Below are 12802 nucleotides of genomic sequence, written 5' to 3' on the forward strand. Positions count from 1 at the left end.
CTGAAACTGAAGGAGTGGCCGGTGGAGAACGCGGCGGAGCTGACGATGGTGGAGGCGCGCCTGACGGAGCGCGCTGTGGAGGTGGCGGAGGCGAAGCTCGCGGCGGAGGCGGAGCTGCGAGCCAGGTACCCGAATGTGGCGGCGGCGCCTGGCGCGGCGATGCTGTCGTCGCTGGCGCTTGCACTGGACCCACAGCTGGCGCAGCTCGAGCAGCGGCGCGCGGTGCTCGCTGGCCAGCCGAAGCCCGACCGCGCTGCACTGCGTGCCGCGGAGGCGGCGGCGGCAGCGCGCGTGCAGGAGCTGATGGACGAGGACGCTGACGTCGAGGTGGAGGCGGCGCAGGCGCGTGCGGCGGTGCTGAGGCAGTACCCGATGTGCGCACGCGATGTGACGGAGGCGGTGGGCAAGGACGCCATGTTCGCGTCGCTGGCGGCGCAGCACGCAGGCCTGCTTTCAGACCCTGCAGCCAACAGGACACCGCTGGCCAACGTCGAGGGACTCATGCAGGAGCGCGGTTCGGAGGTGGAGAGCGGGCGCAGGCGTCGCTGCCGGCGCCAGCCCGCCAACCCTCCGCGTCTGTTGGACATGAACGACGTGGCGCTGGAGAGCGGCGAGCTGGACGACTACCACAGTCGGCGCCACCGTCACCGCCGCCGCCGCATGCTGGACGCACAGGAGGTGCCGATGGACGTTGCCGGCGAGGTGCACGAGCAGCAGGACGAGACGGCACCGGTGGCCAGGTCCCGCCACGCTGCGACGCTGCGGCACAGCGACCCGTACTACCAAGAGCTGGCGGCGCTGCGCGCCTCGCTGGTGAAGGAGGACGAGGTCGTCAACGCGGACGGCATTCGGTGTGTGGAGGAGCAGATGAAGGACCGCGTGGCGCAGCTAAACAGCGACGCCGCACGCGCGGGGGCGGCGGAGGTGCGTGCGGTGGCGGTGCTGCAGGCACGCTACCCCTTCCTTGGTCCTACCGTGACGGGTGAGACACTCACGGCGGCCGGCCCAGAGGACGACGCTGTGTTCGTGGGTCTAGCGGCCGAGCACGCGGCGCTGAAGGCGACGCCGACGGCGCCGCGGCAGGCGCTGGCGTTCGCGGAGCAGCAGATGCGTGTGCGCGCGTGTGAGCTGGTAGCGGAGCATGCGCGCGAAGAGGAGGCCCTGCGCGAGAGGCTGCCGTTTGTGGGCGCGCTGCCTGGCGGCGTAGTGCTGCGCGAGCTGGACATGGCCAACGATCCGGGCATGAAGCCGCTACTGGCGCAGCTGGAGGAGCTGGCCAAGGACCCGGTGTCGGCGCAGGGGCCGGAGGCGAGGCGACTGGAGAAGGCGATCGGCGAGCTGGCGCGCCGTGCTGCGGAGGACAAGACCGAGCGCCATCGTCACCGTCTGGTGGACGCGGAGGGGCTGCACGAGCGCTTCCCGTTCCTGCCGGAGGAGCCGGTGCCGGGTATGCCGATCTCGCGGAGGCCGGTGTGATGGAAGACCCCGAGTTCCGCACGCTGGCGAACGAGCTGGTGGACCTGCGCAGAAGCCCGGAGACCAGCCCGCAGGCGCTGCGCGCCGCGGAGGAGGCGCTGGCGTGCCGCGCTGCCGAGGTGGCGGCGGCGAAGCTGCGCGCGACGGAGGAGGTGCAGGCGCGCTACCCGTTCCTGTCGAAGCGCGTGGCGGGCGTGCCACTGAGCGAGGTGGCCGCTGGCGCAGGACGAGCTGTTCCAGGAACTGGCGGCGCAGCGCGCGCCGTTGCTGGGGAGTCCGCGCACAAACGCGGTAAAGCTGCACACGATAGAGGCGCGTGTTCAGGACCGTGCGCGCGAGCTCGCGGATGCCAAGAGCAGGCTGGATGGTCTCCGCGATGCCGCAGATGACGAGGTGCGCGCGCGCAACCCGTTCCTGCCGCACAGCGACGTTCGCGGCGTGCGCTGCGCGAGCTGGGCCTGTGGCGGACGCCGCGTATGCGCGGCTGATGGACCGCCGGCTGAAACTGAAGGAGTGGCCGGTGGAGAACGCGGCGGAGCTGACGATGGTGGAGGCGCGCCTGACGGAGCGCGCTGTGGAGGTGGCGGAGGCGAAGCTCGCGGCGGAGGCGGAGCTGCGAGCCAGGTACCCGAATGTGGCGGCGGCGCCTGGCGCGGCGATGCTGTCGTCGCTGGCGCTTGCACTGGACCCACAGCTGGCGCAGCTCGAGCAGCGGCGCGCGGTGCTCGCTGGCCAGCCGAAGCCCGACCGCGCTGCACTGCGTGCCGCGGAGGCGGCGGCGGCAGCGCGCGTGCAGGAGCTGATGGACGAGGACGCTGACGTCGAGGTGGAGGCGGCGCAGGCGCGTGCGGCGGTGCTGAGGCAGTACCCGATGTGCGCACGCGATGTGACGGAGGCGGTGGGCAAGGACGCCATGTTCGCGTCGCTGGCGGCGCAGCACGCAGGCCTGCTTTCAGACCCTGCAGCCAACAGGACACCGCTGGCCAACGTCGAGGGACTCATGCAGGAGCGCGGTTCGGAGGTGGAGAGCGGGCGCAGGCGTCGCTGCCGGCGCCAGCCCGCCAACCCTCCGCGTCTGTTGGACATGAACGACGTGGCGCTGGAGAGCGGCGAGCTGGACGACTACCACAGTCGGCGCCACCGTCACCGCCGCCGCCGCATGCTGGACGCACAGGAGGTGCCGATGGACGTTGCCGGCGAGGTGCACGAGCAGCAGGACGAGACGGCACCGGTGGCCAGGTCCCGCCACGCTGCGACGCTGCGGCACAGCGACCCGTACTACCAAGAGCTGGCGCGCTGCGCGCCTCGCTGGTGAAGGAGGACGAGGTCGTCAACGCGGACGGCATTCGGTGTGTGGAGGAGCAGATGAAGGACCGCGTGGCGCAGCTAAACAGCGACGCCGCACGCGCGGGGGCGGCGGAGGTGCGTGCGGTGGCGGTGCTGCAGGCACGCTACCCCTTCCTTGGTCCTACCGTGACGGGTGAGACACTCACGGCGGCCGGCCCAGAGGACGACGCTGTGTTCGTGGGTCTAGCGGCCGAGCACGCGGCGCTGAAGGCGACGCCGACGGCGCCGCGGCAGGCGCTGGCGTTCGCGGAGCAGCAGATGCGTGTGCGCGCGTGTGAGCTGGTAGCGGAGCATGCGCGCGAAGAGGAGGCCCTGCGCGAGAGGCCGCCGTTTAGGGCGCGCTGCCTGGCGGCGTAGCGCTGCGCGAGCTGGACATGGCCAACGATCCGGGCATGAAGCCGCTACTGGCGCAGCTGGAGGAGCTGGCCAAGGACCCGGTGTCGGCGCAGGGGCCGGAGGCGAGGCGACTGGAGAAGGCGATCGGCGAGCTGGCGCGCCGTGCTGCGGAGGACAAGACCGAGCGCCATCGTCACCGTCTGGTGGACGCGGAGGGGCTGCACGAGCGCTTCCCGTTCCTGCCGGAGGAGCCGGTGCCGGGTATGCCGCTCGCGGAGGCCGGTGTGATGGAAGACCCCGAGTTCCGCACGCTGGCGAACGAGCTGGTGGACCTGCGCAGAAGCCCGGAGACCAGCCCGCAGGCGCTGCGCGCCGCGGAGGAGGCGCTGGCGTGCCGCGCTGCCGAGGTGGCGGCGGCGAAGCTGCGCGCGACGGAGGAGGTGCAGGCGCGCTACCCGTTCCTGTCGAAGCGCGTGGCGGGCGTGCCACTGAGCGAGGTGCCGCTGGCGCAGGACGAGCTGTTCCAGGAACTGGTGGCGCAGCGCGCGCCGTTGCTGGGGAGTCCGCGCACAAACGCGGTAAAGCTGCACACGATAGAGGCGCGTGTTCAGGACCGTGCGCGCGAGCTCGCGGATGCCAAGAGCAGGCTGGATGGTCTCCGCGATGCCGCAGATGACGAGGTGCGCGCGCGCAACCCGTTCCTGCCGCACAGCGACGTTCGCGGCGTGCGCTGCGCGAGCTGGGCCTGTGGCGGGACGCCGCGTATGCGCGGCTGATGGACCGCCGGCTGAAACTGAAGGAGTGGCCGGTGGAGAACGCGGCGGAGCTGACGATGGTGGAGGCGCGCCTGACGGAGCGCGCTGTGGAGGTGGCGGAGGCGAAGCTCGCGGCGGAGGCGGAGCTGCGAGCCAGGTACCCGAATGTGGCGGCGGCGCCTGGCGCGGCGATGCTGTCGTCGCTGGCGCTTGCACTGGACCCACAGCTGGCGCAGCTCGAGCAGCGGCGCGCGGTGCTCGCTGGCCAGCCGAAGCCCGACCGCGCTGCACTGCGTGCCGCGGAGGCGGCGGCGGCAGCGCGCGTGCAGGAGCTGATGGACGAGGACGCTGACGTCGAGGTGGAGGCGGCGCAGGCGCGTGCGGCGGTGCTGAGGCAGTACCCGATGTGCGCACGCGATGTGACGGAGGCGGTGGGCAAGGACGCCATGTTCGCGTCGCTGGCGGCGCAGCACGCAGGCCTGCTTTCAGACCCTGCAGCCAACAGGACACCGCTGGCCAACGTCGAGGGACTCATGCAGGAGCGCGGTTCGGAGGTGGAGAGCGGGCGCAGGCGTCGCTGCCGGCGCCAGCCCGCCAACCCTCCGCGTCTGTTGGACATGAACGACGTGGCGCTGGAGAGCGGCGAGCTGGACGACTACCACAGTCGGCGCCACCGTCACCGCCGCCGCCGCATGCTGGACGCACAGGAGGTGCCGATGGACGTTGCCGGCGAGGTGCACGAGCAGCAGGACGAGACGGCACCGGTGGCCAGGTCCCGCCACGCTGCGACGCTGCGGCACAGCGACCCGTACTACCAAGAGCTGGCGGCGCTGCGCGCCTCGCTGGTGAAGGAGGACGAGGTCGTCAACGCGGACGGCATTCGGTGTGTGGAGGAGCAGATGAAGGACCGCGTGGCGCAGCTAAACAGCGACGCCGCACGCGCGGGGGCGGCGGAGGTGCGTGCGGTGGCGGTGCTGCAGGCACGCTACCCCTTCCTTGGTCCTACCGTGACGGGTGAGACACTCACGGCGGCCGGCCTAGAGGACGACGCTGTGTTCGTGGGTCTAGCGGCCGAGCACGCGGCGCTGAAGGCGACGCCGACGGCGCCGCGGCAGGCGCTGGCGTTCGCGGAGCAGCAGATGCGTGTGCGCGCGTGTGAGCTGGTAGCGGAGCATGCGCGCGAAGAGGAGGCCCTGCGCGAGAGGCTGCCGTTTGTGGGCGCGCTGCCTGGCGGCGTAGTCGCTGCGCGAGCTGGACATGGCCAACGATCCGGGCATGAAGCCGCTACTGGCGCAGCTGGAGGAGCTGGCCAAGGACCCGGTGTCGGCGCAGGGGCCGGAGGCGAGGCGACTGGAGAAGGCGATCGGCGAGCTGGCGCGCCGTGCTGCGGAGGACAAGACCGAGCGCCATCGTCACCGTCTGGTGGACGCGGAGGGGCTGCACGAGCGCTTCCCGTTCCTGCCGGAGGAGCCGGTGCCGGGTATGCCGCTCGCGGAGGCCGGTGTGATGGAAGACCCCGAGTTCCGCACGCTGGCGAACGAGCTGGTGGACCTGCGCAGAAGCCCGGAGACCAGCCCGCAGGCGCTGCGCGCCGCGGAGGAGGCGCTGGCGTGCCGCGCTGCCGAGGTGGCGGCGGCGAAGCTGCGCGCGACGGAGGAGGTGCAGGCGCGCTACCCGTTCCTGTCGAAGCGCGTGGCGGGCGTGCCACTGAGCGAGGTGCCGCTGGCGCAGGACGAGCTGTTCCAGGAACTGGCGGCGCAGCGCGCGCCGTTGCTGGGGAGTCCGCGCACAAACGCGGTAAAGCTGCACACGATAGAGGCGCGTGTTCAGGACCGTGCGCGCGAGCTCGCGGATGCCAAGAGCAGGCTGGATGGTCTCCGCGATGCCGCAGATGACGAGGTGCGCGCGCGCAACCCGTTCCTGCCGCACAGCGACGTTCGCGGCGTGCGCTGCGCGAGCTGGGCCTGTGGCGGACGCCGCGTATGCGCGGCTGATGGACCGCCGGCTGAAACTGAAGGAGTGGCCGGTGGAGAACGCGGCGGAGCTGACGATGGTGGAGGCGCGCCTGACGGAGCGCGCTGTGGAGGTGGCGGAGGCGAAGCTCGCGGCGGAGGCGGAGCTGCGAGCCAGGTACCCGAATGTGGCGGCGGCGCCTGGCGCGGCGATGCTGTCGTCGCTGGCGCTTGCACTGGACCCACAGCTGGCGCAGCTCGAGCAGCGGCGCGCGGTGCTCGCTGGCCAGCCGAAGCCCGACCGCGCTGCACTGCGTGCCGCGGAGGCGGCGGCGGCAGCGCGCGTGCAGGAGCTGATGGACGAGGACGCTGACGTCGAGGTGGAGGCGGCGCAGGCGCGTGCGGCGGTGCTGAGGCAGTACCCGATGTGCGCACGCGATGTGACGGAGGCGGTGGGCAAGGACGCCATGTTCGCGTCGCTGGCGGCGCAGCACGCAGGCCTGCTTTCAGACCCTGCAGCCAACAGGACACCGCTGGCCAACGTCGAGGGACTCATGCAGGAGCGCGGTTCGGAGGTGGAGAGCGGGCGCAGGCGTCGCTGCCGGCGCCAGCCCGCCAACCCTCCGCGTCTGTTGGACATGAACGACGTGGCGCTGGAGAGCGGCGAGCTGGACGACTACCACAGTCGGCGCCACCGTCACCGCCGCCGCCGCATGCTGGACGCACAGGAGGTGCCGATGGACGTTGCCGGCGAGGTGCACGAGCAGCAGGACGAGACGGCACCGGTGGCCAGGTCCCGCCACGCTGCGACGCTGCGGCACAGCGACCCGTACTACCAAGAGCTGGCGGCGCTGCGCGCCTCGCTGGTGAAGGAGGACGAGGTCGTCAACGCGGACGGCATTCGGTGTGTGGAGGAGCAGATGAAGGACCGCGTGGCGCAGCTAAACAGCGACGCCGCACGCGCGGGGGCGGCGGAGGTGCGTGCGGTGGCGGTGCTGCAGGCACGCTACCCCTTCCTTGGTCCTACCGTGACGGGTGAGACACTCACGGCGGCCGGCCTAGAGGACGACGCTGTGTTCGTGGGTCTAGCGGCCGAGCACGCGGCGCTGAAGGCGACGCCGACGGCGCCGCGGCAGGCGCTGGCGTTCGCGGAGCAGCAGATGCGTGTGCGCGCGTGTGAGCTGGTAGCGGAGCATGCGCGCGAAGAGGAGGCCCTGCGCGAGAGGCTGCCGTTTGTGGGCGCGCTGCCTGGCGGCGTAGTCGCTGCGCGAGCTGGACATGGCCAACGATCCGGGCATGAAGCCGCTACTGGCGCAGCTGGAGGAGCTGGCCAAGGACCCGGTGTCGGCGCAGGGGCCGGAGGCGAGGCGACTGGAGAAGGCGATCGGCGAGCTGGCGCGCCGTGCTGCGGAGGACAAGACCGAGCGCCATCGTCACCGTCTGGTGGACGCGGAGGGGCTGCACGAGCGCTTCCCGTTCCTGCCGGAGGAGCCGGTGCCGGGTATGCCGCTCGCGGAGGCCGGTGTGATGGAAGACCCCGAGTTCCGCACGCTGGCGAACGAGCTGGTGGACCTGCGCAGAAGCCCGGAGACCAGCCCGCAGGCGCTGCGCGCCGCGGAGGAGGCGCTGGCGTGCCGCGCTGCCGAGGTGGCGGCGGCGAAGCTGCGCGCGACGGAGGAGGTGCAGGCGCGCTACCCGTTCCTGTCGAAGCGCGTGGCGGGCGTGCCACTGAGCGAGGTGCCGCTGGCGCAGGACGAGCTGTTCCAGGAACTGGTGGCGCAGCGCGCGCCGTTGCTGGGGAGTCCGCGCACAAACGCGGTAAAGCTGCACACGATAGAGGCGCGTGTTCAGGACCGTGCGCGCGAGCTCGCGGATGCCAAGAGCAGGCTGGATGGTCTCCGCGATGCCGCAGATGACGAGGTGCGCGCGCGCAACCCGTTCCTGCCGCACAGCGACGTTCGCGGCGTGCCGCTGCGCGAGCTGGGCCTGTGGCGGGACGCCGCGTATGCGCGGCTGATGGACCGCCGGCTGAAACTGAAGGAGTGGCCGGTGGAGAACGCGGCGGAGCTGACGATGGTGGAGGCGCGCCTGACGGAGCGCGCTGTGGAGGTGGCGGAGGCGAAGCTCGCGGCGGAGGCGGAGCTGCGAGCCAGGTACCCGAATGTGGCGGCGGCGCCTGGCGCGGCGATGCTGTCGTCGCTGGCGCTTGCACTGGACCCACAGCTGGCGCAGCTCGAGCAGCGGCGCGCGGTGCTCGCTGGCCAGCCGAAGCCCGACCGCGCTGCACTGCGTGCCGCGGAGGCGGCGGCGGCAGCGCGCGTGCAGGAGCTGATGGACGAGGACGCTGACGTCGAGGTGGAGGCGGCGCAGGCGCGTGCGGCGGTGCTGAGGCAGTACCCGATGTGCGCACGCGATGTGACGGAGGCGGTGGGCAAGGACGCCATGTTCGCGTCGCTGGCGGCGCAGCACGCAGGCCTGCTTTCAGACCCTGCAGCCAACAGGACACCGCTGGCCAACGTCGAGGGACTCATGCAGGAGCGCGGTTCGGAGGTGGAGAGCGGGCGCAGGCGTCGCTGCCGGCGCCAGCCCGCCAACCCTCCGCGTCTGTTGGACATGAACGACGTGGCGCTGGAGAGCGGCGAGCTGGACGACTACCACAGTCGGCGCCACCGTCACCGCCGCCGCCGCATGCTGGACGCACAGGAGGTGCCGATGGACGTTGCCGGCGAGGTGCACGAGCAGCAGGACGAGACGGCACCGGTGGCCAGGTCCCGCCACGCTGCGACGCTGCGGCACAGCGACCCGTACTACCAAGAGCTGGCGGCGCTGCGCGCCTCGCTGGTGAAGGAGGACGAGGTCGTCAACGCGGACGGCATTCGGTGTGTGGAGGAGCAGATGAAGGACCGCGTGGCGCAGCTAAACAGCGACGCCGCACGCGCGGGGGCGGCGGAGGTGCGTGCGGTGGCGGTGCTGCAGGCACGCTACCCCTTCCTTGGTCCTACCGTGACGGGTGAGACACTCACGGCGGCCGGCCTAGAGGACGACGCTGTGTTCGTGGGTCTAGCGGCCGAGCACGCGGCGCTGAAGGCGACGCCGACGGCGCCGCGGCAGGCGCTGGCGTTCGCGGAGCAGCAGATGCGTGTGCGCGCGTGTGAGCTGGTAGCGGAGCATGCGCGCGAAGAGGAGGCCCTGCGCGAGAGGCTGCCGTTTGTGGGCGCGCTGCCTGGCGGCGTAGTCGCTGCGCGAGCTGGACATGGCCAACGATCCGGGCATGAAGCCGCTACTGGCGCAGCTGGAGGAGCTGGCCAAGGACCCGGTGTCGGCGCAGGGGCCGGAGGCGAGGCGACTGGAGAAGGCGATCGGCGAGCTGGCGCGCCGTGCTGCGGAGGACAAGACCGAGCGCCATCGTCACCGTCTGGTGGACGCGGAGGGGCTGCACGAGCGCTTCCCGTTCCTGCCGGAGGAGCCGGTGCCGGGTATGCCGCTCGCGGAGGCCGGTGTGATGGAAGACCCCGAGTTCCGCACGCTGGCGAACGAGCTGGTGGACCTGCGCAGAAGCCCGGAGACCAGCCCGCAGGCGCTGCGCGCCGCGGAGGAGGCGCTGGCGTGCCGCGCTGCCGAGGTGGCGGCGGCGAAGCTGCGCGCGACGGAGGAGGTGCAGGCGCGCTACCCGTTCCTGTCGAAGCGCGTGGCGGGCGTGCCACTGAGCGAGGTGCCGCTGGCGCAGGACGAGCTGTTCCAGGAACTGGTGGCGCAGCGCGCGCCGTTGCTGGGGAGTCCGCGCACAAACGCGGTAAAGCTGCACACGATAGAGGCGCGTGTTCAGGACCGTGCGCGCGAGCTCGCGGATGCCAAGAGCAGGCTGGATGGTCTCCGCGATGCCGCAGATGACGAGGTGCGCGCGCGCAACCCGTTCCTGCCGCACAGCGACGTTCGCGGCGTGCCGCTGCGCGAGCTGGGCCTGTGGCGGGACGCCGCGTATGCGCGGCTGATGGACCGCCGGCTGAAACTGAAGGAGTGGCCGGTGGAGAACGCGGCGGAGCTGACGATGGTGGAGGCGCGCCTGACGGAGCGCGCTGTGGAGGTGGCGGAGGCGAAGCTCGCGGCGGAGGCGGAGCTGCGAGCCAGGTACCCGAATGTGGCGGCGGCGCCTGGCGCGGCGATGCTGTCGTCGCTGGCGCTTGCACTGGACCCACAGCTGGCGCAGCTCGAGCAGCGGCGCGCGGTGCTCGCTGGCCAGCCGAAGCCCGACCGCGCTGCACTGCGTGCCGCGGAGGCGGCGGCGGCAGCGCGCGTGCAGGAGCTGATGGACGAGGACGCTGACGTCGAGGTGGAGGCGGCGCAGGCGCGTGCGGCGGTGCTGAGGCAGTACCCGATGTGCGCACGCGATGTGACGGAGGCGGTGGGCAAGGACGCCATGTTCGCGTCGCTGGCGGCGCAGCACGCAGGCCTGCTTTCAGACCCTGCAGCCAACAGGACACCGCTGGCCAACGTCGAGGGACTCATGCAGGAGCGCGGTTCGGAGGTGGAGAGCGGGCGCAGGCGTCGCTGCCGGCGCCAGCCCGCCAACCCTCCGCGTCTGTTGGACATGAACGACGTGGCGCTGGAGAGCGGCGAGCTGGACGACTACCACAGTCGGCGCCACCGTCACCGCCGCCGCCGCATGCTGGACGCACAGGAGGTGCCGATGGACGTTGCCGGCGAGGTGCACGAGCAGCAGGACGAGACGGCACCGGTGGCCAGGTCCCGCCACGCTGCGACGCTGCGGCACAGCGACCCGTACTACCAAGAGCTGGCGGCGCTGCGCGCCTCGCTGGTGAAGGAGGACGAGGTCGTCAACGCGGACGGCATTCGGTGTGTGGAGGAGCAGATGAAGGACCGCGTGGCGCAGCTAAACAGCGACGCCGCACGCGCGGGGGCGGCGGAGGTGCGTGCGGTGGCGGTGCTGCAGGCACGCTACCCCTTCCTTGGTCCTACCGTGACGGGTGAGACACTCACGGCGGCCGGCCTAGAGGACGACGCTGTGTTCGTGGGTCTAGCGGCCGAGCACGCGGCGCTGAAGGCGACGCCGACGGCGCCGCGGCAGGCGCTGGCGTTCGCGGAGCAGCAGATGCGTGTGCGCGCGTGTGAGCTGGTAGCGGAGCATGCGCGCGAAGAGGAGGCCCTGCGCGAGAGGCTGCCGTTTGTGGGCGCGCTGCCTGGCGGCGTAGTCGCTGCGCGAGCTGGACATGGCCAACGATCCGGGCATGAAGCCGCTACTGGCGCAGCTGGAGGAGCTGGCCAAGGACCCGGTGTCGGCGCAGGGGCCGGAGGCGAGGCGACTGGAGAAGGCGATCGGCGAGCTGGCGCGCCGTGCTGCGGAGGACAAGACCGAGCGCCATCGTCACCGTCTGGTGGACGCGGAGGGGCTGCACGAGCGCTTCCCGTTCCTGCCGGAGGAGCCGGTGCCGGGTATGCCGCTCGCGGAGGCCGGTGTGATGGAAGACCCCGAGTTCCGCACGCTGGCGAACGAGCTGGTGGACCTGCGCAGAAGCCCGGAGACCAGCCCGCAGGCGCTGCGCGCCGCGGAGGAGGCGCTGGCGTGCCGCGCTGCCGAGGTGGCGGCGGCGAAGCTGCGCGCGACGGAGGAGGTGCAGGCGCGCTACCCGTTCCTGTCGAAGCGCGTGGCGGGCGTGCCACTGAGCGAGGTGCCGCTGGCGCAGGACGAGCTGTTCCAGGAACTGGTGGCGCAGCGCGCGCCGTTGCTGGGGAGTCCGCGCACAAACGCGGTAAAGCTGCACACGATAGAGGCGCGTGTTCAGGACCGTGCGCGCGAGCTCGCGGATGCCAAGAGCAGGCTGGATGGTCTCCGCGATGCCGCAGATGACGAGGTGCGCGCGCGCAACCCGTTCCTGCCGCACAGCGACGTTCGCGGCGTGCCGCTGCGCGAGCTGGGCCTGTGGCGGGACGCCGCGTATGCGCGGCTGATGGACCGCCGGCTGAAACTGAAGGAGTGGCCGGTGGAGAACGCGGCGGAGCTGACGATGGTGGAGGCGCGCCTGACGGAGCGCGCTGTGGAGGTGGCGGAGGCGAAGCTCGCGGCGGAGGCGGAGCTGCGAGCCAGGTACCCGAATGTGGCGGCGGCGCCTGGCGCGGCGATGCTGTCGTCGCTGGCGCTTGCACTGGACCCACAGCTGGCGCAGCTCGAGCAGCGGCGCGCGGTGCTCGCTGGCCAGCCGAAGCCCGACCGCGCTGCACTGCGTGCCGCGGAGGCGGCGGCGGCAGCGCGCGTGCAGGAGCTGATGGACGAGGACGCTGACGTCGAGGTGGAGGCGGCGCAGGCGCGTGCGGCGGTGCTGAGGCAGTACCCGATGTGCGCACGCGATGTGACGGAGGCGGTGGGCAAGGACGCCATGTTCGCGTCGCTGGCGGCGCAGCACGCAGGCCTGCTTTCAGACCCTGCAGCCAACAGGACACCGCTGGCCAACGTCGAGGGACTCATGCAGGAGCGCGGTTCGGAGGTGGAGAGCGGGCGCAGGCGTCGCTGCCGGCGCCAGCCCGCCAACCCTCCGCGTCTGTTGGACATGAACGACGTGGCGCTGGAGAGCGGCGAGCTGGACGACTACCACAGTCGGCGCCACCGTCACCGCCGCCGCCGCATGCTGGACGCACAGGAGGTGCCGATGGACGTTGCCGGCGAGGTGCACGAGCAGCAGGACGAGACGGCACCGGTGGCCAGGTCCCGCCACGCTGCGACGCTGCGGCACAGCGACCCGTACTACCAAGAGCTGGCGGCGCTGCGCGCCTCGCTGGTGAAGGAGGACGAGGTCGTCAACGCGGACGGCATTCGGTGTGTGGAGGAGCAGATGAAGGACCGCGTGGCGCAGCTAAACAGCGACGCCGCACGCGCGGGGGCGGCGGAGGTGCGTGCGGTGGCGGTGCTGCAGGCACGCTACC

The 12802-nt window shown here is 71.9% G+C and overlaps 7 protein-coding genes across 7 annotated transcripts in view; all 7 read left to right on the plus strand.

The window, feature by feature from the left end:
* The window catches only part of LSCM1_06875 (uncharacterized protein), a gene marked incomplete at both ends in the record, with an annotated part of 4806 nt that extends 3330 nt beyond the window's left edge, over positions 1 to 1476 (plus strand). Inside the window, one exon of the mRNA XM_067324278.1 lies at positions 1 to 1476. This exon is cut by the window's left edge and continues 3330 nt beyond it. Within this exon, the coding sequence (XP_067179949.1) occupies positions 1 to 1476 (1476 nt within the window).
* Positions 1477 to 1840: 364 nt separating this feature from the next.
* On the plus strand, positions 1841 to 2791 carry LSCM1_06876 (uncharacterized protein; the record flags this gene model as incomplete). The annotated part of the gene is made up of 1 exon (XM_067324279.1): positions 1841 to 2791. The coding sequence occupies one exon, from the start codon at positions 1841 to 1843 to the stop codon at positions 2789 to 2791; it is 951 nt and encodes a 316-aa protein (XP_067179950.1).
* Positions 2792 to 2841: 50 nt separating this feature from the next.
* LSCM1_06877 (uncharacterized protein) lies at positions 2842 to 3180 on the plus strand (the record flags this gene model as incomplete). The annotated part of the gene is made up of 1 exon (XM_067324280.1): positions 2842 to 3180. One exon carries the CDS (start codon positions 2842 to 2844, stop codon positions 3178 to 3180), a length of 339 nt encoding a protein of 112 aa, XP_067179951.1.
* Positions 3181 to 3215: 35 nt separating this feature from the next.
* LSCM1_06878 (uncharacterized protein) lies at positions 3216 to 3935 on the plus strand (the record flags this gene model as incomplete). Its single annotated transcript, XM_067324281.1, has 1 exon — positions 3216 to 3935. The coding sequence occupies one exon, from the start codon at positions 3216 to 3218 to the stop codon at positions 3933 to 3935; it is 720 nt and encodes a 239-aa protein (XP_067179952.1).
* Positions 3936 to 3991: 56 nt separating this feature from the next.
* On the plus strand, positions 3992 to 5809 carry LSCM1_06879 (uncharacterized protein; the record flags this gene model as incomplete). Its single annotated transcript, XM_067324282.1, has 1 exon — positions 3992 to 5809. One exon carries the CDS (start codon positions 3992 to 3994, stop codon positions 5807 to 5809), a length of 1818 nt encoding a protein of 605 aa, XP_067179953.1.
* Positions 5810 to 7144: 1335 nt separating this feature from the next.
* Positions 7145 to 9757, plus strand: LSCM1_06880 (uncharacterized protein; the record flags this gene model as incomplete). The annotated part of the gene is made up of 1 exon (XM_067324283.1): positions 7145 to 9757. One exon carries the CDS (start codon positions 7145 to 7147, stop codon positions 9755 to 9757), a length of 2613 nt encoding a protein of 870 aa, XP_067179954.1.
* A 100-nt stretch (positions 9758 to 9857) lies between these two features.
* Positions 9858 to 11732, plus strand: LSCM1_06881 (uncharacterized protein; the record flags this gene model as incomplete). Its single annotated transcript, XM_067324284.1, has 1 exon — positions 9858 to 11732. The coding sequence occupies one exon, from the start codon at positions 9858 to 9860 to the stop codon at positions 11730 to 11732; it is 1875 nt and encodes a 624-aa protein (XP_067179955.1).
* Positions 11733 to 12802: the final 1070 nt, after the last annotated feature.

The sequence above is a fragment of the Leishmania martiniquensis genome, chromosome 15 (genome assembly GCF_017916325.1).
Source record: "Leishmania martiniquensis isolate LSCM1 chromosome 15, whole genome shotgun sequence".
NCBI lineage: Eukaryota > Euglenozoa > Kinetoplastea > Trypanosomatida > Trypanosomatidae > Leishmania > Leishmania martiniquensis.